A 26,448-nucleotide genomic window follows, 5' to 3' on the forward strand; every position below is an offset into this window, starting at 1 on the left:
AATTTTAACAAAAAGTTTCTGATTCCCTCATACACATAAGATTTTATGAACAAAGTTAACCCTTCTATCACAGGTTCAGTTGCATTCCATGAAAAGCACTGTCCTCCTGCCAGTTAATGAAAACAACCGGGGAGCTTGTAACTGCACACACTGTGGGGGGAAGTCATTTTAGCTGTACTTTTTCTGTAAGCTCTGTAGGAGCTGTGTAGTGGGGTTAATTTTGAAGGCCAGATTGAATGCACAGCTAAGCAGTGGCCGATGGTGCTGGTACAGTGTTAATAACGATGTTGCAGATGCTGTTGCTTCAGTGTGTTGATGGAGTGACAATCCATCTGAATAGGGGAGAGCAAGCCAAAAGAGGGAGTTTCACAGCAGGGCTGGTACAATGGGCTGTTGTTGCAAACAGCAGACCTTTGGGTAAGCAGTGATGAATAGACAGCATGTTGATGGTAATAACTGTGTGCTCTGTTTCTGAAAACTTCATTGGGCTGTGTGACACGAGTGGTGTGACTGTTGCGGCAGCTGCTGCTCACCCATTGTCTGACTCTGCACGGTGCCGTATCATTGTGCTGAGATGCCCTGAGACAGAGCTCTAATCTCTGGTTCCACACACCTGTTTATCTCTACTGTGACATGGTGATGCTGCACCCTGTCACTGCTGACACAGCTCCGAATGCTCTGAGTGTGGAGACAGGGAATACAGGAAATTCCGAAAACCAGCTCCAAGGTGCCTGCATTCCTGCAACATCTCTTGGAGCCCCTGTTGTTAGGAGTCTGTCAGAGTTTCCACAGCAAACTCTGCAGCCTAAAGCCTCTCAGAGTGGAACTTGGCAAACAGGCTAGGCCTGATTCTGCTCCTTTTGATTCCAACTGCAGGAGTGCAACTGAAAAGGAAAAGTGAGTCTTCTGTTGAAACAGATATTGCATCAAGGGTATTTGGATGGCAAAGGCAACTATTTCCAATGATTCAAGGTCAGGATGGATGAGCCTTTGAGCAAGCTGGTCTGGGAGGGGAGTGTCCCTGCCCATGGTAGGCGGCTTGGTGGAACTGGATGATCTTTAAGTTGCCTTCCAAACCAAACTGTTCTATTATTCTTGTGCACAATTACTTTTAATGCTTTGTTGGGAAAGAAGGTTGTTCTGAGTAAAGAGAATTTTCCTGAAAGGGAGAAATGTCTAAACAAGCAAACAACCCAGCTCAGATGCCATTTGAGGTTGGCCAATTAAAGCTACACAGCAGCAGATGATTTGAAAATCAACAAACTAATTCTAAAAGCAGCATTTTATACTTCAAGAATCCCAAGCTCTCTGTAGTGGAGAACTTTGCACTAATGGAGGCTGCAGTTCTTGCAGCGGACATTTTATTGCCGATAGTAATCAACCTATGGCAAAATGGAGCTTCCTCTGGTCTCAGTTTTTTTGGCCAAAAAGTCAAGGTTATTAACTTCAGCTGGACTTCTCATAACTCCTCTATAGCTCCCCAGATGGAATTTTACATATTGAAGTTTCTGCATGTCCAAATGGTCAGAAAGATGTGTAAACTGTGCAACAGAAGAGTGGCAGTTCAGAGGTTCTGAATTGATTTGGGGTTTTTTGCTTGTCTCTTTTTTTAAATTATTTTAGCCATTCTGCTATTCTGTCCTTTGCAGTGACCACTTGTACAATGTTAATTGAGATGAAATTCTAGTTTGGTTTACTTACTTGTATCATTTAATAATAGAATTTTGTACCATGAACCAGGTATTTCAGAATGAGGAGTGAATTAGTGTAACTAAAAAGAAAATAAAATTTCAGGTTTAGGAAGTTCTAAGACAAGGTGAACCCAAATTCTGTTGTCCAGGTTTCTCCACTTTTGTGAAGTTCAAACAGTTGCTTTATGTCTGTCAACTTTGTTTTTAATTTAATCTAGATGGTAGGAGAACCTTGGCTGGACACAGGTCCCAAGTGACAAAGGCTGTGAAAGCACAGAAAATCAGGCTGTAACCAGAAGTTTCTTGTGCTCAGTGCTGAATCCTGGTCCATAGGACAGGCTTTGGGGCATTGCAATGTTAAACTCTATCTGATGTTTGAAAAATGACTCACATTGCAATACACCTGTTAAGTAATCACTCGCTTCTTTACTGACTGTAACAATGATAATATTGGAGAATATTTGAATTGTTAACTCTTCATAGTCCTAAATCTGGCATCCTTCCTGCAAGTTGAGAGAGGGTCTGAAGTTGCAGAAACCCTTCAGTTTGCTTTCTTGCTACCTAGGAACAGTTCAGTATTCCAAAGACTGTACCAAGCCCACAGAGGATCTCTAACATTGCAGGTAGAAATATCGGGGTGGGGTTTTTTTAATTTTTGGGAGGTGTTTGGTTTGGGCTTTTTACACTCTGTTTTGGCTTTTATTTATTTATTTATTTATTTATTTGGTAGCGTTTTTTTTTCTTTCTGTGGTTGCTTTGTTTTTGGTTTTGGTTTTGTTTTTTTTTTTTTTTTTTTTCTGATAGGTTAATCTGGAAGTAAAGATGTGCCTCGCTGAAGTTGGCTGCAGATTTATCTGTCCTACTCCATTTCCTTCCATCCATCTGTCCATACACAAATGTACCACTCAAGCTTTATGTGTTGAGGCTTTTTTTTTTTGCATGAAAAGATATCAAAAACAACAGTTTACCCCTGACTGTTGCTCTAGAGAAGGTAGAGAGTTCCTAATTCATGAATTAGTGATGCAACCCCATACATATTGCATTAGAGCAAGGAACAGTGCAGCAAGTGATGTGTGCTAATTCAATATAAACTAGCAGAGAGTGGCACAAAACTACAGCATTCTGCAGTATTTGTGAACTGCAGTGTTCTGAGGGCTTGACATGGCACTTTCCTATATAAAAAGGGTTGCATTGTGCACAAAGTTGTGAAAGAAACGCTGCTATTCAGTGTGTTTCAGCTGGTTTTTTTCTGTAGGGAGTTAGTGTTTGCTGTCTACTTTGTTTTGTGGTTGTTTTTTTAGCTTTTTTATTTTTTCAGAACTGGCCAAAGATCTTGCATGATCAGCATAGTGCTGCTCACAACTCTGTGGCCAAACCCTATGGCAATGAAGTCTTAGGCATGAACAGAATTTGTAGGTAGTTTAGTTCAATCTTCTGTTTTTTATCAACTTGAGAATAAAGCTTGTTCATTTTAATTTAACACTAAGTCTGCATTGGTTGAATTTACATGTCTTTGAGCCACAAATAAACATACTGCCCAGTCTACCAGTGCCAGAAATAACTGTCTCAAAGAAAGAGGGCTGGCATTAAAACTTGCCTGTAGGTGGACTGTAGTGCAGTTTTTTTGTAAAGAATTCAGTAGCTTCAGCTCCTGCTCATTGTGTGAATGTCTCACATCTGCAGATGAAAGGCAAAAGCCCCTTCCTGGCTTTGAGAATAATGTGGTTTCTGTAGCATTCTTTGATGCTCATTAAAGGCCTCCAGTTCTTGACTGAATTGCTGCAAGAGAATTGACCAGTGGCACAGTTCATTGTTCCACCTATTGAGTTTTCACATCAGCCCTGGACACTCCTTTAAATGAATTTTCTTAAGCTTTTAAAGCTCTTCTGTTGTTTTGTTGCAATGTGCTGCTGGGAGCTGCTCTGGCCTGTCATTGCAGGCCTGGTAGTAGTAACCTAAACCCTTAATCTCTGTCAACTTTGCAAAATACTGCTGAGACACTCGTAATTTATACCTTCCAAAACAGATGTGTGAAGAGATGGCTGTACATCCATGTCTGTACTTCACAGCATGATCATATTACATACATATAAAAAAGGTGGTGGGGTTTTTTTAGTAACTCCATTATTTATATTTTTTTTTGCTTTAACTCTTTCTGTCTCTTCTCCCTGTCACAATTATTTCTCCAAAGACTTCAGTTGTATTTGCACACTCTAAGTACTGAATATTTTGTAAGGCAGTGTTCTCATTTCCTGCTGAGTATTTATAGCTACATCAACCATTGCAGAGACAGGGAATCCCCTTGGTTTCAAGAGAAAAGTTTTCTACTTCCCCTCTTTCATCCTACTGTGTGGCATTTACTGAAGCACAACCTATTTTCCCTAAAGGAAAGAACTAATATTTCATTGCTGGTAGTACCTAAACCGTGAGTCCCTTGTGTCAGCAGATATTGCAGGTGGTTGCATTGGTGCAAGCTGCTTGCAAGCAGGGCATTAGTTGTGGAAGTGAAAAAATAGGAATATTAGTTCATCTTGAGGATTCTAAGTTACATAAAGCTTAAACCCAGATGACTTTGGGTCAGTGCATTTATTTGTATTAGGATGAATCCTACTTAGGTTTGCTGTGGGGCAGAAAGGGTTTGCAAATTACTGTCCCTTGTACCCTCAGCATTGAGAACGAGACACAAAACTGGCAAAGCCACACAAAAATCCTGCAGCAAGATCTGTGCTGACTGCAAGTAATTGTTACTCATCACGTGGTTCCTCATTATGATTAGGTACCTTTGCAGATTTCTCATTTTTCCTTAGCCTTCATTGCAATCTGTGAAAACATTGAAATTTATTTCTGCAGTCTATTGATGATCATGAACTATTTGATATTACTTTAGATATCTCACTGTATTTGAACGAGTTTTGTCTTGCAGTACAGAGGGAAAGCGATTGATTTTGATTTCTACAGCTGCTTGCATGGCTGCAAGTTTATACACCAGGCAACACCAAATTACTGGATGTAGATCACCCACCTCCACGGCAGAAATGGTGCACCTCTGCCATCTCATGGTAGAGCTGAAAAAGAGCAACCAAAATTGCTGGAGGGCAGCCAGAAGTGTAAATGGGAATGCAGTGGATCCTACTATTGGCTGTATTTTAATTAAAAATAAAGAGAATATCTCATCATTGTTCAGTACTTCTGTTTGGCTTTGCTCTCCCTATCTCTCCAAATTGGCTTGCTTTTTGTGCTTACACTGACTTTGCTTGTACTTCCCACATTACTCCGGTAGTGTCAGGAGACAGAAGTCATAGTTCTGATTTTAACTTCAGTGCAGTTTCACAGTTTCAGTCTCTCCTGTTCTCTGTGTCTCCATTTCCACATGTAAAAGTGGGTCCTTCACAAACCCAAACCCACTCCCCAGACCTCATCCTGGAAAGTGTCCCCTAAGGTTTTTAAATCCACCTCTCAACAGCTCAGTATAAGTTAGCCTTATGAGCATCCTGCTTTGTCACTCTTCTCCTCTCATTTCTGACTTAATCTCTCAGTTTAAACCAGTAGCTGGGGGCTGTGAGCCTGCTCTCTGATTTCATTTTCTCCTGGGTCCTGAAAATAAGTTCTTTAGCCATGGACACGAGCCGGGCCAAGAGCAAACAGACCGTGGTTATGTGCCAGTTTCCTGTAACAGTGGAAGCTGGTCTCTCTTGACTGATCAAGAGAAAGTACATGGTTATTTTGGACTTCCTCCTCCTGGACTTCTAAGCCAGTTTGACAAATCATTCACCTCTCCCTATTGTTTGGGCTCAGTTCCATGTCCTTGTAAAGCCAGTGGTACCTGCTGTGAAACAGGCTGCGCAATGATGCGTGGAGTTACCTGGAGTGCTCTCCTTTCATGTCCTGCTCTTGATGTGATGTGAAGTGCAGTCACTATACTGACAGCAGTGCCAGGCTGATATAATACATTTTTACCTTCAGTATGTTTCTGGAAAATCCTGCAAGAATTCCTCTCACTGCTGCTTGCCTGAGATGACGTATTTATGTATTTTGAGCATATTCTGGAAGCACTGTAATACTATAAATCTTTCTTATGTTAAAATCAGACATTAAAATTCACTGTGCTCTCCACAAATCAAGTAATTTCTTTGATTTATTTTGGGCTGTGTGTCTGTTAGGCATCAATATAATAAGAGATATGCAGTTAATTTGATGTAATTATTATGAATGTCTGCTTTGTAGCAGACAAATTAGTCTTGTATAACTTGCTCTGTTATGATGTTTTGACCCTTGTTGGAAGATAGTCTGTAATCAGAGCTTGCTGGTGAATGTATATCTGGGGCACAAGTACCTGAAGCTGGAGGGGGGAGAGTTAGGACTGTGGTCTCAATTGTATTTGATGTTGGTGTTCCATGATAAAATGCTAAAGCCATCATAGAAAGGCTTAATCAGAAGTGTTGTTTAGACATGGAAAATTTAACATGTCCAGTTATTTTTTCCTAGTATTAGGAAATCAAAGATGAGAGAGGCAGTGAGCAAAGCATAAGCTGATGCTTCTCTAGGTGAGCTGAATTTTTTTTCCTACAAGCTGGTCACAATTAGAATGATATCCTATCAAGAGGATGGTGAGGAATTCAAATAATACATCTTAATAGGTGTATATTTTTTTCAAGTGACTTACCTACTTACACTGGAAAGCATTTAGAGAAGAAATTACATTCTTGTGAAAAACAATTCAGTCTCCTGCTGTCCAAGGCCTGCTTGGTGAATGTTTGTTCAGCCAAATCATGCCAGGTTGCACCAGCATAATTTCAACTGTCCCTGTCAAAGCGTGGCATGAGACAAAAATGTGCGTATTAGTTGGAGTGCTTGTCATGCAGCAATGAGCTATGGAGGCATCCTTAGGGCTCCTCTCTGTATGCATGGTTCAGACAGCGGGGGGAGGCTGGAGGAGGGGTGGATGGATGGGTGGATGGATGCACTCTGTGCAGAACAGCTGGCAGCCTGTTTCTCCAGTGCCTCAAACATTGAGCTCTGTCAGGCTTGGTGCTGTGACCACTTTCCCAGGGAGCCTGTTCGAGTGGCCAGCCTCCCTCCAGGTGAAGGACCTTTTCTTGATATCTGCTCCATCTGAGTGAGGAGACCCAGGAGCTCACACCCTTTGTGCTCATCCTAACTCCTCTGTGGTACAATTCCTCATGGGCTCAGGCTCACTGCATTTCTGCCTTTACTATTCTGAATATGAGAGGGTGCTAAATACAAAGTCTGGATACCTGCAGTGATTGCTAATATACATAAAATAGTGCAGTTACAAAAAATTGAATGCTTTAGTGTTCCTCTATTTTTTATTTACATTGAGAGGCTACCACTGTGGTATTCAGACTATATGTTTCACTAGCAACAAAACATTCCCAAGAGGGTGCTATACATTTGTGAATTAAGTGACCAGCTTGCTTTTGACTGTTGATGATTTGTTTAATCCATATCCCAGATCTTCCTTAGCTGAAAAATGTCAGTATTGATCTTTCCTTACAAAGCATTTTGAGACATTCAGGCCAAATACTTGAGCTAAGCAAAATTTTGTTCCCTTTCTCTTCTTTCGTTTGTCCTTTCCCAGTTAATCAGTTATGCCATAGATATAAGGCTGGACTCTATCCAAGGGAAGCTTTGGCTGATATCTTAATCCACTGTGTTCTTCATAGCGTGCAGTATTTTTGCATTTGTTGACATTATTCATCTTGTTTGGTTTTGGTCTTGTTTACTTTGAAAGGTAAAATCTCTGTCCAGGAGACAACTTAGTTACAAAAGGAAAAATGTATGTATTACTCATCATAGATGTCAGTAACTGAGTCTGTATCCATAATTCTCATATATTGGTGAGCTCTCAAAGCAAGAAAAATGGAGCTGTAGTGAAAAGTGGGAAAAGGCCAGCAGGTGTTGTTTCTTTTCTTGGTTACTGGTTACTTTTGGCTCATACAGCAACTACTGCGCTTTTCAGGATGAAAAAGAACTTGGCGTATTTTCCACTAAAATTCCACTCCTTTCTGCACAGGAGACTCAAATAGATCTTGATGTGTATCCAAAATCCTGAGTTAAAGACCAAGTGTTCTGGGAAACAGCGTCTTGGGGAGTTTCTGTGGGTTCTTATTCCACCAAGTGCTCTTTTGAACATTCTTCTGTTGTGCAATTTGTTCTGTTCTGATGGGTCAACTGAAGAATTTAGGAGGATAGAGCAAGTTGAAGTAAAAAACATCAGCTAAAGGCAGCCTTTCTGTTTTACTGATCCCTCTGAGTCTTTACTTGAGTTAACTGGAAGTAATAAAACAACTAAATGTCTCTCTGAGGCAAGAACACTCAGTTTTGTGGTGGGCTGTAACGGGAACACAGTGGGAGAGAAGGAGAAAATGTTAAAGGCATGAAGTCTCAGAAAGCTGTTTGCATCCAAGGGAATCTGATCTAAAACCTGGGATGATGTGGAGCAGACTTAAGTTGTGTAGGGGTGGTAGCAACTTTCCTATTTGAACAACTGAGTTGTTAGGTGACTGTATATTTTAAATCCTGCTACGCTGCTAGAAGTCTCATAAAGATACTTTACCCTTTCAGGGATTTCACACTCAAAGGGACTTCATAATCCCCAGAGTGTGATAAATGATGTTTTAATATTGCAGAACATTTAGCTGAGACATGTTTATTATCCAGAACTAGACAGGAGGTTGTCACAAAGCTTGGAAAGGAACTGAAACAGACACTTCCATGGGAGTTGGAGCACAACTGCCCTCTTTGGTAGCAGCCTAAATTTGGGCTTGTTTAAAGCTATAATGAACCTGCAAGCACTGTGAGAACATACATCAGTTGTTTTTGATCACTTGTGAAACATCTGCCTTATTTTCAACTAATTGTTTGTCCTTGGTATAAAAACAATCGTCAGCACCATTTTTATTAATGGATGGAATTAAATAAGTTCAAAATGGTATTGGCTTAAAACTTTAGTCTCTGACTAAATTCATAAATATACAAATATTTATTTGCCTAATTTTCAGACAAGCATTTTGCTTCCCAAAAAATGCTTGAGTGCTGGAAAAATCATGGATATGAATCTTTCTGAAAAATTAATTGATAGCATGGTGAGTGTTGCTACTGCAAAATTTTAGTTTGCAGACCTTTTTTGTAATGTTTACCCAAACCCAGCTATAATCCTTAACTAGAAGACTAGCTTAATTAGGATTCATGTGGGAATGTTGCAGGGAAGCAGCAAGTCAAGTGAATTTATCAGTGACCTCTGCTGGCCTAAAAAAGTGCACAAATCCCAACTGAAGGCATCACATTGTTCTTCTCTGAGATGTGACCTTATTTGTACAGAGGGAGAGGGGAAAAAACATGGTTATGAGCTGAAGTTATTTCATGTTGTGGTTCTAGGAATTGAGAATCTTGAGGTAATTCCCTCAGCTTTTCAATCCATTGATCTCTAAAGTAACACAAAGGCTCTGGCTGAAAAAAAGTGAATACAAAGCTCCCCTCTCTCAATGTGTGTGTGGATGGTGGTGTTGTTTCTTTAAGCATATTAAAATTGAAGTGAGTTTTGTGTTTGTGCCATTCAGATCTTTTATTTCTTAATGTTGTCTTTCATTTTGGAGAAATAGTAGTCAATAATGGGCTTATCTTGAGAATTAGACTTGGTTATTTTGTTACATTAAACTTAGATGTAATTTTAATCCAGTCACTGCAATTACAATAGGTTAAAACCAGTGAAAAATAAGGTTTTTTGAAAATCAAAATTATTACACAACTATCCAAATACAAATACATTCAATCTGTATTAAAACTAAATCTGCTTTCAGTTAAGAACTATTGGATTCATAAATATAATACAAATTTATATGAACAAATGATAAGATAATGAATGACATGATTGATGAAGTTTAATATTTTAATAGGATTTATGAAGTTTAATTTACATTATATCTTGTTTTCCTGGCAAACTGTTAGGATGTGATCAGTGAAGCCTGAAAGCACAGGTCATTGCATTTAAAAAAAACACCAAACCAACAAAACCCAATCCAATTTAAATCTTTTCTACTGATCTTCTATCAGGTTAATTACTGACCAACATTTGCTGCTCATTTTACCCTCTTTGCCCTCTGTCCTTAACTCCTTGTCCCCTTTTCTCTTAAACTTCACACTGTCAGTAGGTGAACACGTTTTCCACCTTCCTTCCACCTCGGACAGGTGCAGCAACACAAAGCAACTTTTCTAGAAAGAATTAAACCCCTCTTCCTATGTCTTGCAGTTCAGCCATCTCAGTGGTCCAGTAACCCAAAGCTGCCTTTGTTCCCTCTCATCAGCACCTGATGCCCTGTAAAAATATCTCAAAGCCAGACAAACAGAGCAACTCTTCTGTAAGGCTTTGATCTTGAGTATTATCTATATTCTTTAGTTCCTCTTGGTCTTCAACTTACTTCTATGTGTGCATGATTATTTGTTGAATAGCCTCATTGCGAGGAGCAGCTATACACATTTCTACAGCATAGAGCATGCTTGGATTTAAAAGCATTTTATTCTCGAGGTACACAGCAAAAGAAGGGGCATCCCAGACTGACTAGCATGGATTAGAACCTTTACTTGGGGGGTAGGAACTGGCTCCACCTGCTAAAACATGGATCAGGCCATTTTGGACAGCTAGTGATTTAATGGCTTTGTTTTCCTTACCATAAAGGTTCAGGATTCAAAGCCCAACTCAGCTCTGTGTTGAGATTCAGACCAAATGCGTGGATGGAGATCAAGTCATAAGGTTTGACCTTTGCCTGTGACAAGGGCTGATGCTAGCAGTGCTGCCTACCAAGGCTGCCAGTTTTAGGAGCAATAGCAGCTCTCTGGTGCGGGAAAGCCATTGGTGCCTGTATCTGCACACAGGATAAAGAAAACACTGTCAGAAGAGATATAAATAGGTAGCAAAAGAGGAGAACAACAAAACCTGCACTTCTGTCTTGCCATCCCACGTAAGGAGCAGATCGTTTCTGTGCTTTTTCTGTTTAAACTCTTTGGCTGCTGCACAAAGTGCTGCCTCTCCATCAGAAATTTGGATTGGGGTGGTAGTTTCTCCATTTGCATGTGGGCCAGCTCTTTCTGTTTCTCACTGGGAGTTTGTTCAGTATCACTTAAAACCACAGAGATTGTTTATTCTCAGTTTTATACCATCAGAGAGCTGTACTGTACATGTACGGATTTGAGGGGCTGGGGGGTTTGTTTTCTCCCTGCAAAATACAAATGAATTCACAAAGGAAAGCAGCCTTCAGAGTTTTCAGTTAGAACTGGAATAATGTTGGTGATACAGGTTTCAGAAGTTGCAGAACCAGAGAACTTCACAAGACTGATAGGAAAACCACACTCTTAAGAACTTCCATATTCACATTCCGTATTCATAACAGAAAAAAAACAGCTGTAACTCAAAGTTTCTAGGACAGGGTTTATATTCAGTTGTTATGAAATTGTATATTCAGAATAAAAGCTGTGTTTTGTTATCCTGTGATTGGCAAAGAACAATGAAAAAGTAGAACTGAATAAATACTTAAATGATGGGATGTTCACTGATAGTGGACTGGGGGGATTGTTATTGTGAAATCCTTGGCTAAATAACAAAACACTAAGCATGCTGCCAATGAAATGATAACATTTTGGTATGTTTCTCGGGTCCATAAAATTGGCTAAATATAAAGTGTTGCCTCTTCAAAAGCTATAGAAATTTTAGGGGCAAATCACAACTGACATTCTGTTCATGTGTGTTCTATTTCGATGTGTATATCTGCCTGGGTAAGTGTTACTGGCAAAGCATATAATGATAAATTCATGTTATAATTTTGCCTGAAAAACATAGTTTTAGAGAGGATTTTATTTATTTTCCAGCAAAGACTTCAGTGATGGCTCACAAAAGAATCATGCTCTATTAAATTTGGAAAACTTATCTGTGGAGCTGTATGGCTGGATTAATGAGTAACTTCTACTTCAGTTAGTTGCTGTTCCCTTACAGTGTAGCATTTGGGTCTCTTTTTCCCTGTACAAACTCTCCATGTTCTCTCACTCAGTCACAGCATTCCAGGATGTGCCTTTGTGTTGTGCCAGCTGCTCTTCAGGAAGGTAGGATGAAAATTTCATGTTAGATTTAACAGTTTTCTAGATATCGATGGTTCTGCTCTTAGGCAGTAACAAGCTTGGGAGTCAGTACTGAAATAAAGAAGCTGCACTAGTCTCACCTCTAAGTTTTTGACCTGAGAGCTCCCGAGACATGAGGGAGGACAATGAATCTAGATTTTGTTCTTTGCTTTTGTTCCAATACAAGTCTGTAACTGAGAGTTATCTTTTCATAAGTAATTCTTATGAAACTTTTGTCTGATTCTTTGATTTAGAAAAATTATTGTTAAATACAATTTATGAATAACCAAATGAAATTAAATGCTTCCAGATTTGCAGCAAGGTCATGGTTTAGCATGTTACCCATGGGCTGCAAACAAAAATACAGTGAGTCCTCTCTTCCATTGTCTTACATCTTAAAATCCAGAGTATTCTTTTTTTGAAACCATTAATGATAGCAGTTGTTCCTGTTTCCTCGATGAATATTTACCAATTTATAGTAAACAGGAATGAAAACCAGATCTTGGCTGTTTGCATAACTGATTTCTTCCATTTAAATTTTGTAGTAGAAAAAAAAGGAAAATTTACAGCTAATTTTCAAAAATTCTGCAAATCCATTGTTTTCACTGTAAAAACTTTATTTTGATTGTCCAAACAACAGAGGAACCTGAATATTTATCATAAGTTGCTCACTTAAGCAGTCCAAAGTATGGTCACTGGGGTCAGCATCCTGCCATGGAGCTGGATGTGGTGCAGCTTACACAGAAATGCCTTCCAATTCTATATTACCAAAAAGTAGTAAAACTTAAATCCAGACTGAATCCTTCCTTCTTTCCCCCCTTTTACTTCTCAGATCCTAAGTGTGGGCAGAAACTTCAAGAGAGAAACTTGTGGAGTTACTGTAACCTTTTCACTCAGATTTTGGGGGAACCCAGGTGAAACAAGGCTCACATCCATGGCAGGTTTGCACAAGAAAATGTGGTTTTACCTTCAGAAAGGAGTCTTGACTTTTCATAGATGTGACAAAAGAAGGGAATAGGCACACTTTGTGCTCACTGACGAAGCATCAGCTCTGGGGTCCCCAGCACAGGAAGGACATGGACCTGTTGGAGTGAGTCCAGAGGAGGGACACCAAGAAAACTGGAGGGATGGAGCACCTCTCCTACAAGGAAAGGCTGAGAGAATTGGAATAATTCAGCCTGGAGAAGAGAAGGCTTTGGGGTGATCATGGCCTTCTAGTACCTGAAGGGGTACAAGGAAGATAGAGAGGGACTTCTTACAAGGGCATGTAGTGACAGGATAAGGGGACTGGATTCAAACTAAAAGAGAGCAGGTTTGTATCAGATATTAGGAAGAAATTCTTTGCTATGAGGGTGGTGAGGCACTGGAACAAGTTGCCCAGACAAGTTGTGGAAGCCCCATCCCTGGAAGTGTTCAAGGCCAGGTTGGATGGAGCTCTGAGCAACCTGGTCTAGTGGAAGGTGTCCCTGCCTATGGCAGGGGTTGGATCCTTAAGGTGTCTTCCAACCCAAGCCTATCTACAATTCTATGATAGTTTACTGATGAACTACTGCCTGCTGTTATGAAAAGCAATAAAGCTGATGGAAAGGGCTCAGAACATGTCCTGCTCCCTAATAAACCTTTACTTATAATTTTTCATGTTGTTTATCATGATTTCTGAAAGAGCATCTGTAGATGAGTCTCCTGTAAAGAGACATGAAACAGCTCAAAAATAAGGCACAGAAGGACACCACCCCAAGTCCTCAACTCTTGCCAGGCATCCTTGATTTGAAGTGCTCCCAGTGACCTGTAAATGGAAAACTCTCAACTAATTAGTCACCTTTACATCATGCCAGGTACTTCAGAGACTTGGCATTTATTACATGTATGTTGCTTTTATCCGGGCACCGAGTCACAGCTGAGGGGAAAACAGCAAGGTTTAGGATCTTTTAAGCTCAAGGACTGGAAGAATGCCATGAAAGTATATGCTTGAAACACAGAATGTATTTTAGCTGTGTGAACCTTCAGAGTATACCTGTGTGTGCCCTCTTCTTTCTTCCTCAAACACAATCAGAGCAGATATAAAGGTTTTCTTTATTTGATGTGTCTTCTTTAAATGCTGCAGGTTTCCCTGAAATGAAGGCAAAAGCACTTCTGCGGAGGCACCATTGTTTCTGCTCAGTGAGTGGTCACTGCAGCTCACTGCACCTTGGACAGGATGTGGTATTTCAGGCGCAGGCTGCAGGTGCAGGAAAACATTAACTGTAAAAGCATGTGTGCACTGTAGCATCTTTTTGTGGTGCTTACAGGTGCTACCCTTTTATTTGCAATAAATATTTTCTATGTTTTAGTAGAAAGAGTGTGAAAACCCTTTGAACATCTCAAAAATAAGTAATAAATAAACTTACTGATGAAGGGATTGATGAAGACTGATTTTGGAAGTGCATGTAAAAATCAGTATCTAACCATAATTACGAGATTGCCATGACATTGATTTTAGAAGCAACAGCTGGCAGAGTATATGCAATTAAATGGTGAATGGATATAGTACTGACCTCTTGGATGCCAATGGTTTTCAGCCCAAAAACCAAAAGTTCAGTGAATGAATTTTAAGCAGAATAAAAAGTTTATACGGTTTGCTTTTGTGTTTCCTTGCTGCACATCTGATCTGGTACCAGGATCCCAAAACCATGATTCAGTTTTTAAGATATAAACTCAGAATCGTAGAGAGGTGGTCACATTTTTTTCTGTACTTTCCAGTTCTTCCCTTCTCCTTCAAAAAGCAGAGTGTCTGAACATTTTCAAACACATTAAGAGGACCTGGTTCCTTAGTGGACCACTAAAGCACGGTCAGGAGTTGCTAAATGATTTTTCTTCTCAGTCCTTTTCATCTCCCGATTTCTCCTGTAGGCCATACTCAGATGTGTGCATGTTAAACGCTCTAAAATCTGAAGATGAAAGGTATTAGGTATCTGGAAGTAACAGTTTCTCTAAACTATGTTTTTTCCTTTCATTTTTAAGATTGTGTAGCTGAACTTTAATTCTTCTATTCTACAGGAACTTACTTCAGGACTTGTTTGTCACTGCAGGAGAGCATGATTTGAGGCTCAGGGAGAATGGCAAGCAGACACTGCCTATTAAATCTGTCATTAAGCATCCAATCTGTGACCCCAGAAGGCCCATGAACTATGAAATTGCCCTTCTGAAGCTGAATGGAGCCTTCATTTTCAGTAAGGCCATAATTATCTGTGATCTTTTTCTCCCATGAAGAAAAAGCTATTGTTTGCATGCAGAGGATAAATTGTCAATACCAGCCTAATTTTTCAGATTCCACAAAAATAGCAATACTTTCTTGGTTTAAAAAAAAACAACAACCAAACCTGAAAAATTATAAAGGATGATTTTTGTTAATGTCTTTTCAAATACTTACCAATAAAATCCGTGTCCACATGTGGCAGGTTCAACAGTTTTGCCAGCATGTATTCCTCACCCAGCTGAAAAGTTTGAAGCAGGATTTGTCTGCACTGCTTGTGGTCGGGTTGCTTAGATGAAGGTAAGTCACTCACATTGTTCTGTGACATTCAGCTTTTTCTGTGTCTTCTTTGGGAAGCTAAAACCTTGATTGCATAGGTCAGAGCCAGACTAGAAAAAATCCCATCAATTGGTCTTCAGAACTGTAATCTCAAAATGGGGTCTTTGCTTCTATGCTTACCTGTGAAATACCTCAAAATTGGTCACTGCAAAATGTAGATCTGAATTTCAATTTGAAACATGTTGGAATTTATTCAAGTAAAACTGCCTGTATACAAAAAGCTGCTTGTAACAGTAAAATATCTTGGGACAAGTTTCCAACCAATTTTTGTGGTGTATTAACAGTGACATCAAGTTCACATTTCAGCACTTCTTAGGAACATTTTTTGTGTGTTTCACATGGACTGCTCCCTCAGGTCTTATATGAAGTTGATCTGCCAATCCTAAACAAAAAAGAGTGTTCAAAAGCATTATCAACTTTAAAGAAAAGCATTCAAGGTGACACTATAATGTGTGCTGGATTTCCAGATGGAGGAAAAGGTGCCTGCCAGGTCAGCTGAACAGAAGGTTTATGTGCCTTTCAGGAGTGTTTCTCAGAAGCTGAAGGCTCTGTGTGCCAGAGTAAATAAATAAACTGTAACCTGTGTGATTTGGAGCGCATTTATTTTGATGTATGAATTCTTTTGAAAGTTCTGTATGGGGCAATGCACTTAATGACATGATCCCATTTTAATTATTGTATGAGTTGTATGACAAGTTCTTGGGAACAATTTTGCAATGCATCCTAAGTGCAATGATGCTTAGGGCTTTCTAACCTCAGAACACTTGATAAGTTAATTAATGTTGCAAAGATCCTGAGGACGAAAGCAGAAAGTATTGCCTTGGATCACAGGAAGGAAAGAAAGTGAGGTGAAGGTTAAATGATTGTTTCTCACTCCTTTTTACATGCTCAAACACGACAGAGATACACTCATGAGGGAATTAATCTGTCTTTTCCCCTCTTGACAATCCTGACTAAACACAATAAAAAAAGGTGTGTGTATTTACAGCCCTTTTTAAGATGACTATATAAAATGACTGTGTATGTTGCAGGTGGGTTAGTATGGCACAAAAGAGAACTCAAAGTTTTTAAGGTTTCTCAGTGGTACTTCTGTAAGATGTGGGTCTTGGACTTTTACTTGTTTGGGTTTTTCTTGCAGGGAGACTCAGGAGGACCCCTTTTGTGTTGACAACACAAGCACGGTGCCTAGACTCTTGCTGGTGTGATCTTCTGGGGGATGGGATGTGCCCGTGGCTGGATAAGTAATGAGAAGAAACATTACAACAGGGGATCTCCTGGAATATTCACAGACCTCAGTGCAGTACTTTCCTGGATTTAAGAGAACATGAGTGCTGGTATTAAGTCTCAGTAATTAAGTAATTAAGTCTAAGTAATGAGTCCTTCACCTGTGACAACTCCTTCGTCTCATAATATTGTATTTACTTTTGTCTTTTCAGGACATAGCACTTATATTTTTCCCATTGTTTCCTGGCAAAACACTGTAGCATTTCATAATCCCTTTAAATGTATGATACTGATTAGCAGTTGCCAAAACCAAATTGAGAGCATTGTAAATGTTTGTTACCCTTCCACTATACTTTGCCTCCTACTTGGACCCTTCTTTTTTTTTTTTTTTTTTTTTTTTTTTTTTTTTTTTTTTTTTTTTTTTTTTTTTTTTTTTTTTTTTTTTTTTTTTTTTTTTTTTTTTTTTTTTTTTTTTTTTTTTTTTTTTTTTTTTTTTTTTTTTTTTTTTTTTTTTTTTTTTTTTTTTTTTTTTTTTTTTAACTTTAAGAATGGTCCTTTTATCTAGCTAGCCTGTTAGCCTGTTTTTTTGATTTTTTTTTTTAAGTGGAAATTTGCCAGTTGAAGGTGTGAGAAATAAATGAAACGGTTTTATTACAAGCAGAGTTTCCATGATTGCCTCATGATGAGGAGTTTGTGATCAGGGGTGTTCTACAGTTGCCTATGGCTGCAGTTCTGTTGCAGCCATGACCTGTTAATAGTTGTGATCATGTTAGTGTTGCTTACTATTGCTGTGTAGTGGTGAACTGGGAAGCCTGTAAGACAATGAGACCAGCCAGGGCTCATTGCCAAGGGACCATGCGGCCGGGACAGGGGAACAATCTAATAGGTTGGTTAAAACGACCAATGGACTGCAAAAAAGAAGTGTGAGCCCGCCCTGAGAGACCCAATCAGGCTCAAGAAAAGGCTACGTTGCCTTTTAGGGAAGAAAGAGAGCAGAGCAGAGCTGAGCATGGGAGGGACAAGGCAACAGTTATGCAAATTGAGAGACCTTAAAAGAACTGCCCCCCCCCCATCTCGGTGTGTTCTCAGGCCCTGGCACGAGGCAAACCTGACCGCACCCAGCGCGCGCTGAAAATAAAAGTTCTTTGTTTCACTTTATTTGGCCATCTTCGAAATTTTAATTTGAGATATTTCTCACAAAAGTGTCTGAGATTCCATATGCACCTCTTTGAAGTCACTTGTAATTATTCTTGGCTTAAACATGTAGGATCAGACAACATAGGGTCAAGTCATGCTCTCAAAAGTGCCTTTGCTTACTCTGCTCAAAGGGCCACGTGTGCCCTCTGTGCAGGGGAACAGTGTCACACTAAGCCATCATTTCCAAAGTCATGTAGTTGGAAACAGAAATGACGAGGTGGATTTTACTGAGAGTCTTAAGAAAGTGTATTAATGTTTTCTTCTACTTTCGGCTATTTTTCTTAAAAGGTATTGGAGATTGTATTAAAACTTCCACAGAGAACTGAAAAACTGAGGAAGGATTATTTAAGAGGTTTAGCTAGTCAATGAGAATAAAAAAAAATGGGAGGGAAAAATAAAATAAAATTTAATATTAGAAAAACACTTCCAACTGGTGATTCAGAAAAGGAATGCTCACAATGTCAGAGAAAAATGAAAAGGGTTTAGCTTCTGGAAAAAAATTTGGGAGTTCAATTTAGAAGAGAGAGAGATAGGGTCTTCTAAAAAATTTACTAGCTGGCTCATTTCATTATGAGGAAAAAATAATAGGATTAGCTACTGCAGTAATTAAAATGTGTTGGCTCCAGTGAACAGCAGAAGTGATTCAGTAGGTAAAAAGAGAACACAATCCTCAGTTGCACTGCGCTAGGCTTTGCTTGCTCACCCCTTTGTACTGTCTCACTGGTGCAAAACGTGAACTGTAATTGTTGTTAGGTCTAATGTCTCCATATCCCTGATGTGATGGTGCCAACTGGATTCTGCTGCTCTTCCCTGAAATGTATCTCAGGTATTTACTCAGCAAATGTCTAGAAAACGAGTGCTGTGCTGCTCAGGCTGAGCAGTGGCCTGTCAATGTGTGATTAATTCTAGTGGTGCCTACTCCAGAGTTGTTTATTCCAAAATCAGCATCGCCTGACCTTGCAATTTTGTTTTGGTTCTAAGCCCTGGTTTATAGTAGGCACTATATGTCCCCAGGAGGCATTAGCATTTACCTCAGTACTAGCTGTATAAAATTACAATTTCACACAGATAAAAGTAAATTCTATATTGTCGATATGAAACTACAGTAACTTATTCTTCTTTTTCCACCCCCTTTCCTATCCTCCTCTTATTAGATCTGAAAACGAAAAGCTCCACAGGTGAGTACAGTGGGGTTTTCAGAATCTTCTATCTGTGTTAGAGCATAAAAAGACCCCTAAAATAATTGGATGTATAATTTATGCAGGAAGAAATGTAAAGAAGCTTTGACTCATCAAAACCCTTTTAAAGGTATACTTTAAATAGATACTTTTTCCTTCTGCTTCTCTGAAAAAAAATACATTTGGAGGGTTGTATTTGTGCATTGCTGGCTTAAAAAAATTTTTTTTTTCTTAAAACAGCTGTATATATAAGGCCATACTTTTATTGAAATGCAAATAAAATTAATGGGAAAAATACAGACTAGAACCTCAAGCAATGCATGAAACCTAGCTAGTGATTTTGATACTATATAAAAATGTACATTCTAAATAGAAAGTAGGTGGTGAATAAGTAGTACTTTTGCACGGTCTGTGATGAATCTACTCAACTGTCTGTTTCTGAGAATAAAATGAAAAAAAAAAAAGAAAAAACAACCATGAAAGCCATCCCCAGATGTAACATGTTTAAAAATTGAAGACTTATGTTGAATGTGCCCTGTTAATGTTCTTCTTGGACACTGTTCATCTAGGTACAGATTCACATAAAAATACTAGAAACAACTCTAAACTAGACCTTAAAACTTTAATTTTAGTAATCTACAGTGAGACTTCTCAAATGATAAACACACTTGGGCATGTGGCCAGTTTGTGTAGACCAGCTGTGGCCAGGGAGAACTGGGTATTTAAGTGCTGTTTGTGTCTTTCTGAATTTTTTTTACTGGGCTTCCTAGGATGTTGCAGGTAAGATAATCTTATAAGTACTTGACTCCTTAAATTTTTTTCTTACACAGAGTTGTTGATAAATGTTGTTCTTACTATGTTATCTTGCAAAGAGAAGGAAACATAAGAGGAGAAGATTTTTGTAATTAATTGGGTTTCTAGTGACACTTAGCTGGAGAGAAAAGCTGCTTCTTCTATTATAGTGTCTGTAGCAGCATATTGTACTGTTCCAAAAGTCTCCTGCTGTAACACAACTAAGGACATTATTACCAGTGGGCTGCCACAAACACTTTTGTTATGTCCTGAGGTTTGCATTTTTCCTTCCTAAAAATTATTTATACTGAAATCTTCATGTTATAAATATTTTTGTTAAGGTAATAAACACACACTGCTATTTTTACAATAAAATGATGACCTGTTGTCAGGGCTTCATTTTTGCTCCCAAAGTATGTGTTCTAACACTGACTTATATAATTCCAAATAAAAGAGACAAGACCCAGTATCAGTATGCCAGGAGAAACAAAGTACAGCTGAGCAATCACGAGTCTTACAATATTCTCCAGATGTTTGATCTTTTCGGTGGAACAGATGATGGCATATGTGTTAAACCTGATTCCTTCTATTTTGTTTTAACTCTCCAACACAGCATTTTGTAGTGCTCAGGATGGCAAACTCATTGACAGTGAAAGGGAATTACGTTTTCCTGGAAGTCCCAAACAATTCGATGAAAACCATCAGTAAGAAGACAAAACAGTCTTTCCTCAGAAACAGTGTCCCCATACCAGTGTAGGTTTGGGAGGGTTTTTTGTTGCATTTTTGTGAATGGGAACCAATTTGTTATTCTGAATTGTGTATATGCACTCTATTTGTGCCAGAAGAGAATTACATATGGCTTTGGTTTTTTCCACTTTGATATAAAGCCAGAAACATTCTGTGACTATGATTCTTTATCAGTGTATTCAAAAGATGACAGACTCGTGGGTGAGTTGTTGTCATCTTATTCTTTGAAATAATCATAGAATCACTCAGGTTAGAAAAGACCTCTAAGATCTATAACATGTCAGAATACTCTTTAATTCTGACAGCAAGGGCACCCAATGAGGACATGGAGATTGGCTGTTTTACTTACGTTTTCATGATTAATGAAAATGAATGAAAATCCTATGTCACATTGTGATATAGGACGTAAAACAAAAGATCAAGAGTGTGGGAAGAGATTGGAAAATGCCTGTTAAGGAGACGTGTTAGCATATGACTTTCTGGTGTTGATAATACTCAATTTTTAATAGTGTGAATCTATTTGGGCTAATGGTTTAATAGGAAAAGTAGATGAATGAATAGGCAATTTCCTCTCTATCATAAAATTTTTATAGCTAAGTATTAAAAATGGTACATGCAGGTTTTCTCAAGTGACTAAAGACTTTGAATAGTGATTATTCTCTAATGTTATATTTCAGGGAAATTCTGTGGAGGAGATCCTCCATTACCTATTTTGTTTGGCTCCAATAGTATAAGGTCGAAATTTGTTTCTGACAGGGAGGATTATGGAACCAGTTTTTCCATGACCTACAAAGCTATTACACCAGATATTCTTCCTGGTAAGTCTGAGTTTAGTAATACACCTGTCTGCACTCTTCGGCGGTGTCCTGACAAAAAAAAAAAAAAAAAAAACAAACAAAAAAAAACCAGGAGAAAATAAATCAGAGGAAGCTCCCATGGAATTCCTATGTGGATGAAATAATGAACAAGGTGTGTGTGGCTAGGCTGCTATGTGATATTGTGGGGAAAATTAGGATGTCAGAACAAGATAGGATGGATGCTGTTGAGAGAAGTCCTCCTTTAGCTTTGCATCCTCTCCATCCTTTTTATATAAGATATCATTTCCTTCCCTGCTTACAGAATGGTTTTAAAACTCAATTAATAAGATTAATCAAAGGAGCAGAATTTCCAGATGAAAGCTGCTTTGCTAGTCCTGGTATTTCATGGAGGAGCCCAGAGGGAGGCAGATGATGTTAAATTCATGTCATAGAGAAGTGCTTTTCGTTATGCTGTGCAGAGCAGTTCACCATCCCTAGGGAGCAGGCCCTAGGGCCACCTGCTGTGTCTTAAGTTACAAACAGACTCCTGCTGTTTCCATTTCTGCAGCTTTTCCAGCTGGTTCTTTTCTTGGCAGAGTGTGGGGAGGAATCCCCTCTGAGAGCCTTGCCACTGCATAGCCCATCAGAAAGACATATCCTCTGTTTTTGTTCATGTCTCCACTTTCCAAACAAAGTTGGCAAATATTCTTTAGACCTGCTCTTGTCCCGTTCTCTTCCTCAGCTGTGAGAAAGCATCACAAGAGTTTTTTCTGGATTATTTCTTTCTTTTTGGTGAATGATTTAATAGGAAGTCACAGTGCTTCCATTTGTGTTTTCCTGGACTTTCAGATTCTAGATGTGAGTCCCTAGCTGTCTTTTTTGAAGAAGGAGTCTTACAAACTACCCAGAGCATTACTGCAACATGACAGATTGTCAATGGATTATTTATGCACCAGAGGATCATGTAGTCAAGGTATAACATGAAACCTTCTTGTGCCTACAGTATGGAAGTGGGCATCACTGGGTTAACAAGAAATTGTGCAGCTGACAAGCAAGATTAAACAACATGAGCTTGAATAATGCTGCTGGATGCAGTTAAGAGGAATCACTTTCAATCCCAAAAGACAGAGAGGTTTTGATTTGTCCTTTAGATTATAGTAAAATAGAGTTTCCTGGTTTCAATTTTATCATGACAGATTCTTCTAGAAAATGTAACATATTATGTATCACGTGTGGGAGGTCTGAATGTCACAGAAAGCAAAACTTACAGGAATCATTCAGAATACTAAAGACCTTGTCATGGATCTTTGAATTTTTTCTATGTGACTTTAAATACAAGGTTCAGTTTTTAATTTTTTATTTAAAGCTTACCTACCAGTCCTTTGAAGTAGGAGAGAGTGAAGATTGCTCCTATGATGCTGTGACTGCGTATAAAGATGTGAGAAAAGAGGAGGAAATCAGTTTGGCTTTTGATTCTTTATTTTGGGGATGACCTATTTCTTTTATGACTTTCATTAACCCTATTGTCCAGTCTAAATTCAAGTTCACCTCTAGAGTTTATAGGTACTAGTTTCAGTACCTCGAAAAATACTTGCTGGTATTGCTGACCTCTGTTCCACTTACAGAGGCAAAACCATATCAAACAGAATAATTTTTTGTGTTTAAATTCTACATGAAATGCAGTTGTGAATTCATTTAAATGAAGAAAAGGACATAACACAATCATTGGGTTTTATAGTGATGATCAGACACACAAAGCACCTAAGAGATCCGCTTTTCAGAGTCTGGTTGTTCTTTACTCTAGAGCAGTCTTCCTGCCACCTGTCTTACAGTGAATGAGAGGAAGGCCTATCCCACTCAACTGATTTCAGCACTTGCTTGAAGCTGGTACTTAGATTGGCACTAGCAGAGGCTAATTCTGAAACACTGTAATCAGTGGAAATCAGATAATTTGTGTGTTTCACGTGTCATGGCAATCTGTGAGTGTGAGTGCTGCAATAGACTCTTGTGAAATACTGCCAGAGACTCCCTGTTCTAATGAGGTAATTACTGAGCAGGATGATGTAATTACCTTCTGATGAGGTAATTACTGAGCAGAACAGGATGTCAGTAATAATAGAACAGTCCTTCAGCCTCAGTCTCCTTATATCTTGTATATAGTTATTTTTTACCCTCCTGTGTGAGAGCTGGAATATACAGAATATTGCATACCTGCTGTTGAAGGAGAGAGGAATTGTACCTGTTAATCTGCAAAGTGAGCCTTTGCTTTCTCATCTTTAGCCAAGTCTTGTGGATTTGCCCTACTGGCACTTGTCCTAAGCTCCTCTGCTGTGATGTTGGTTGTCTTTCACTCTGATGGAACAAAAGACCTTTGGAAGATTCAGAGCTACAGTCTCTTTTGTTCATGTAGCAGGTAACACAAGTAGCTTGGGAAAATGCCCCTCTGGGTCAGCACAAAGGGCTCTTCAGTGAAACAGCTATTCAGAATTATTTTGCTCTAGGAGATTCTCCTCTAGCAAATTGTTTCAGTGAAAAAAAAAAGTATTGTGAACCTACTGAGGTATTAAACAAAGGCCTACTGAATGGTGAAGAAGCAGTGAATCTACGGAAAACCTGAGAGATTTATTTGCCTTTAGCAGAACTTAATATTTCTTCTTTCATTCATCTCGTAAGTCATGTACAGCAGTGCAATGACAATTCAGCTTGTATGTCATTTTACACCTACTTCCTTCAGGGAAAATAAGTGCAAAGACTACAGGGTAATTGAAAATAATAACCAGCATTTTAGAGCTTCCCTTTTTCTCCTCCTACTTTATGGAGAATGGGATGGATGAGTCCATGCTCATTATAGATTTGAGGCTAAAACTTTTGAAGTAGTAGCTTTTATCTTGGTGCAGCTCTTTTTTTGCTAAGACCATCTCTTCATGCTAGTTCTAAACATTTGGATCCTTTGTAATGAGGGAGGTTGTAGAACTTAGCAAAAAAGCATGGGGAAGGGAGGCTTGAGGAGCTATGGGGTATAGCCCTTAAATGGAATGTTCTTTGCTTCTCGAAATTTAACCTCTAAAGACTTCTTGAAACATCAATGTTTTCTTTCTGTTTCAGATGATATTTGTGGAATGCCTTCAAATCAGCCCAAGTTCATCTTCAGCAGGATAACTGGAGGTGAAGAAGTACCATACTCCCAGCCTTGGCAGGTAAGTGTACAAATTTCAGATGAGCATATCTGTGGAGAAGCAGCTGCCCACTGCCTTGATTCCAAGTAAGTACACTGGGATGAACCCTTCCCTGGGAACGCCTGGAATTGTGTGGTGTGGCTCCGTCCAGTGACAGTGGTTCTGTCCAGGATGGCTGGAGCAGTTTTGGTTACCAACTCCCTATAGCTTACACTGACTGGCACTGGATTCCTTTGCTATGCACACATTCTGGGAACTTAGTAGGTTTTAAGATTCACAAATTTTAAGAACGATGTTATATCAGCCTGACAATGGACTTTTTTTTTTTTTTTCCCTTAGGGAACTCCACAGAGATTTATGGATGGTAGTAACAGGACTTCGTGATCTTACAGAGCAAGAGTACAGACTATGTGGTACTATGTGTTCTGTTTAGTAATAAAATATAAATCTATCTTGCAAAATTGTTTTTAATGTAAATACATCTCTCAAATTGTTGATGATGCAGCAATCTAACAGCTTGCAGGGTGACCTTAATCTGCATTTACACAACAGCTTCTGTGTGTATCAACAAATGGTATCAACACACATCTGTGACTTCACCAGTAATGAGCTCTGAAGATCAGTATCCTGGAGGATGCGGGATTGAGAAGAGTATTATCTGTATGTGCACTAGTGACTATCGGCAAGACAGAATAACTGAGGCACAACTTGCCACTTCACTCACACCAGACAAATGTTTTTCCAAGACTTTCTTCCTACACTTGTTAGATGGAGTTTCCAGCATGTTCCCTGTTCCATGTCACAGATGCATAATCTTGACTTGTTAATAGAAGAAAGCTGGTGGCTTCAGCAGCTGCGTTTAAATGCATCCTCCTTGTGAGGATGTGTATCTTGCATATAAGATACATATAAGATGTGTATAATCAGTTGCTATTCTGTTTTACTTAATAGAACGAGGTGACTTAAAATACCTTTTAAGTTTTTATCTGTTTATTAATTTAACACAAGAATTTCAAATGGATGTGTTCAGAAAAATGAAAGGGTGAAGGGAGATCTATAGGTGATGTCAGCTATGCTGATACTGAATGCAGTGGTTATATGCTGATAAATCAATATCTCTTACGAAAATTCCTTTCATCTATTCAGTAGGCTACCGAATATTGGTATTTGATTGGCTTGTTAGGGGACTTACTGTTTGCTTGATGCTGACCATTTGTGTTTCTCTTAGTATGGTTTTACAAGTAGTCTAGTTTGGCTTTTGTTTGTTGCATCTTTTTAGTCTACTTTACAGTGCCAGTGTCTTTTAGCAATAATGTGAACTTTTTGTGATGCAAATGAAATCTGATTAAAATAAATAAATAAGTAAAAAGTTACTTTCAATGGAGCTCATGTAATGGAATTCTATTTTAGTTTTTACAGTTTGTATGGAGACCTCTTCAATTCTTTACAGGTAGGATACTAGCAGGCTACCTGAGTAGTGAGTCAGGCTCAAGTTCTCTGCATGCTTAAAATCTGGATATAAGCCTTCTGTTGGTGTGTAAGTAAAAAATATCTATATATCTAAATATTTAGAATAAAAGTCTATGTCTGAAAAAATCTTGTTCTGACCTTTGGTTAACATGAGAATCTGTGACCATAAGTCACCTTGGTTAGATCTGGAATGGTGTCCTGATGGTGTCCTGCTCTCTGTGCTCCTTCGCCTGCAGGAACATGCCATGCCTTTCCTGACTCTTCTTTGGGCAGACTCTCACTGTGGGTCTGCCCAAAAGGATGTGACAATCACAGTATTTACATATCAGTATAAAACTACATTCTCATGGAATCTTCCCAGTTTTCTTTTTTCCCCTAGCCATTTTTCCTTTGTACTTTATGAGGAGAAGTGGCACAAGGGCAGCGTTTCTTTTCTTGTTTAGGAATCCTTTATTGTCATACACTGGGTGCATAGAG

The 26,448-nt window shown here is 38.8% G+C and overlaps 1 protein-coding gene across 1 annotated transcript; it reads left to right on the top strand.

The window, feature by feature from the left end:
* Positions 1–11,767: 11,767 nt before the first annotated feature.
* On the top strand, positions 11,768–24,934 carry OVCH2 (ovochymase 2). The gene is given in 20 exon segments (XM_027881817.1): positions 11,768–11,804; positions 12,652–12,717; positions 12,720–12,760; positions 13,924–14,018; positions 14,856–15,028; positions 15,257–15,336; positions 15,707–15,880; positions 16,529–16,724; positions 18,966–18,989; positions 20,395–20,484; positions 20,594–20,643; positions 20,645–20,729; positions 21,206–21,346; positions 22,175–22,222; positions 22,225–22,298; positions 22,692–22,785; positions 23,606–23,682; positions 23,684–23,747; positions 24,326–24,587; positions 24,841–24,934. Coding segments are annotated over 20 exon segments (1,965 nt in total).
* The last annotated feature ends 1,514 nt before the right edge of the window (positions 24,935–26,448 follow it).

Source organism: Empidonax traillii, unplaced genomic scaffold (assembly GCF_003031625.1).
Source record: "Empidonax traillii isolate 1590-97213 ecotype Southwest subspecies unplaced genomic scaffold, ASM303162v1 scaffold95:size1152806, whole genome shotgun sequence".
Classification (NCBI taxonomy): Eukaryota; Metazoa; Chordata; class Aves; order Passeriformes; family Tyrannidae; genus Empidonax; species Empidonax traillii.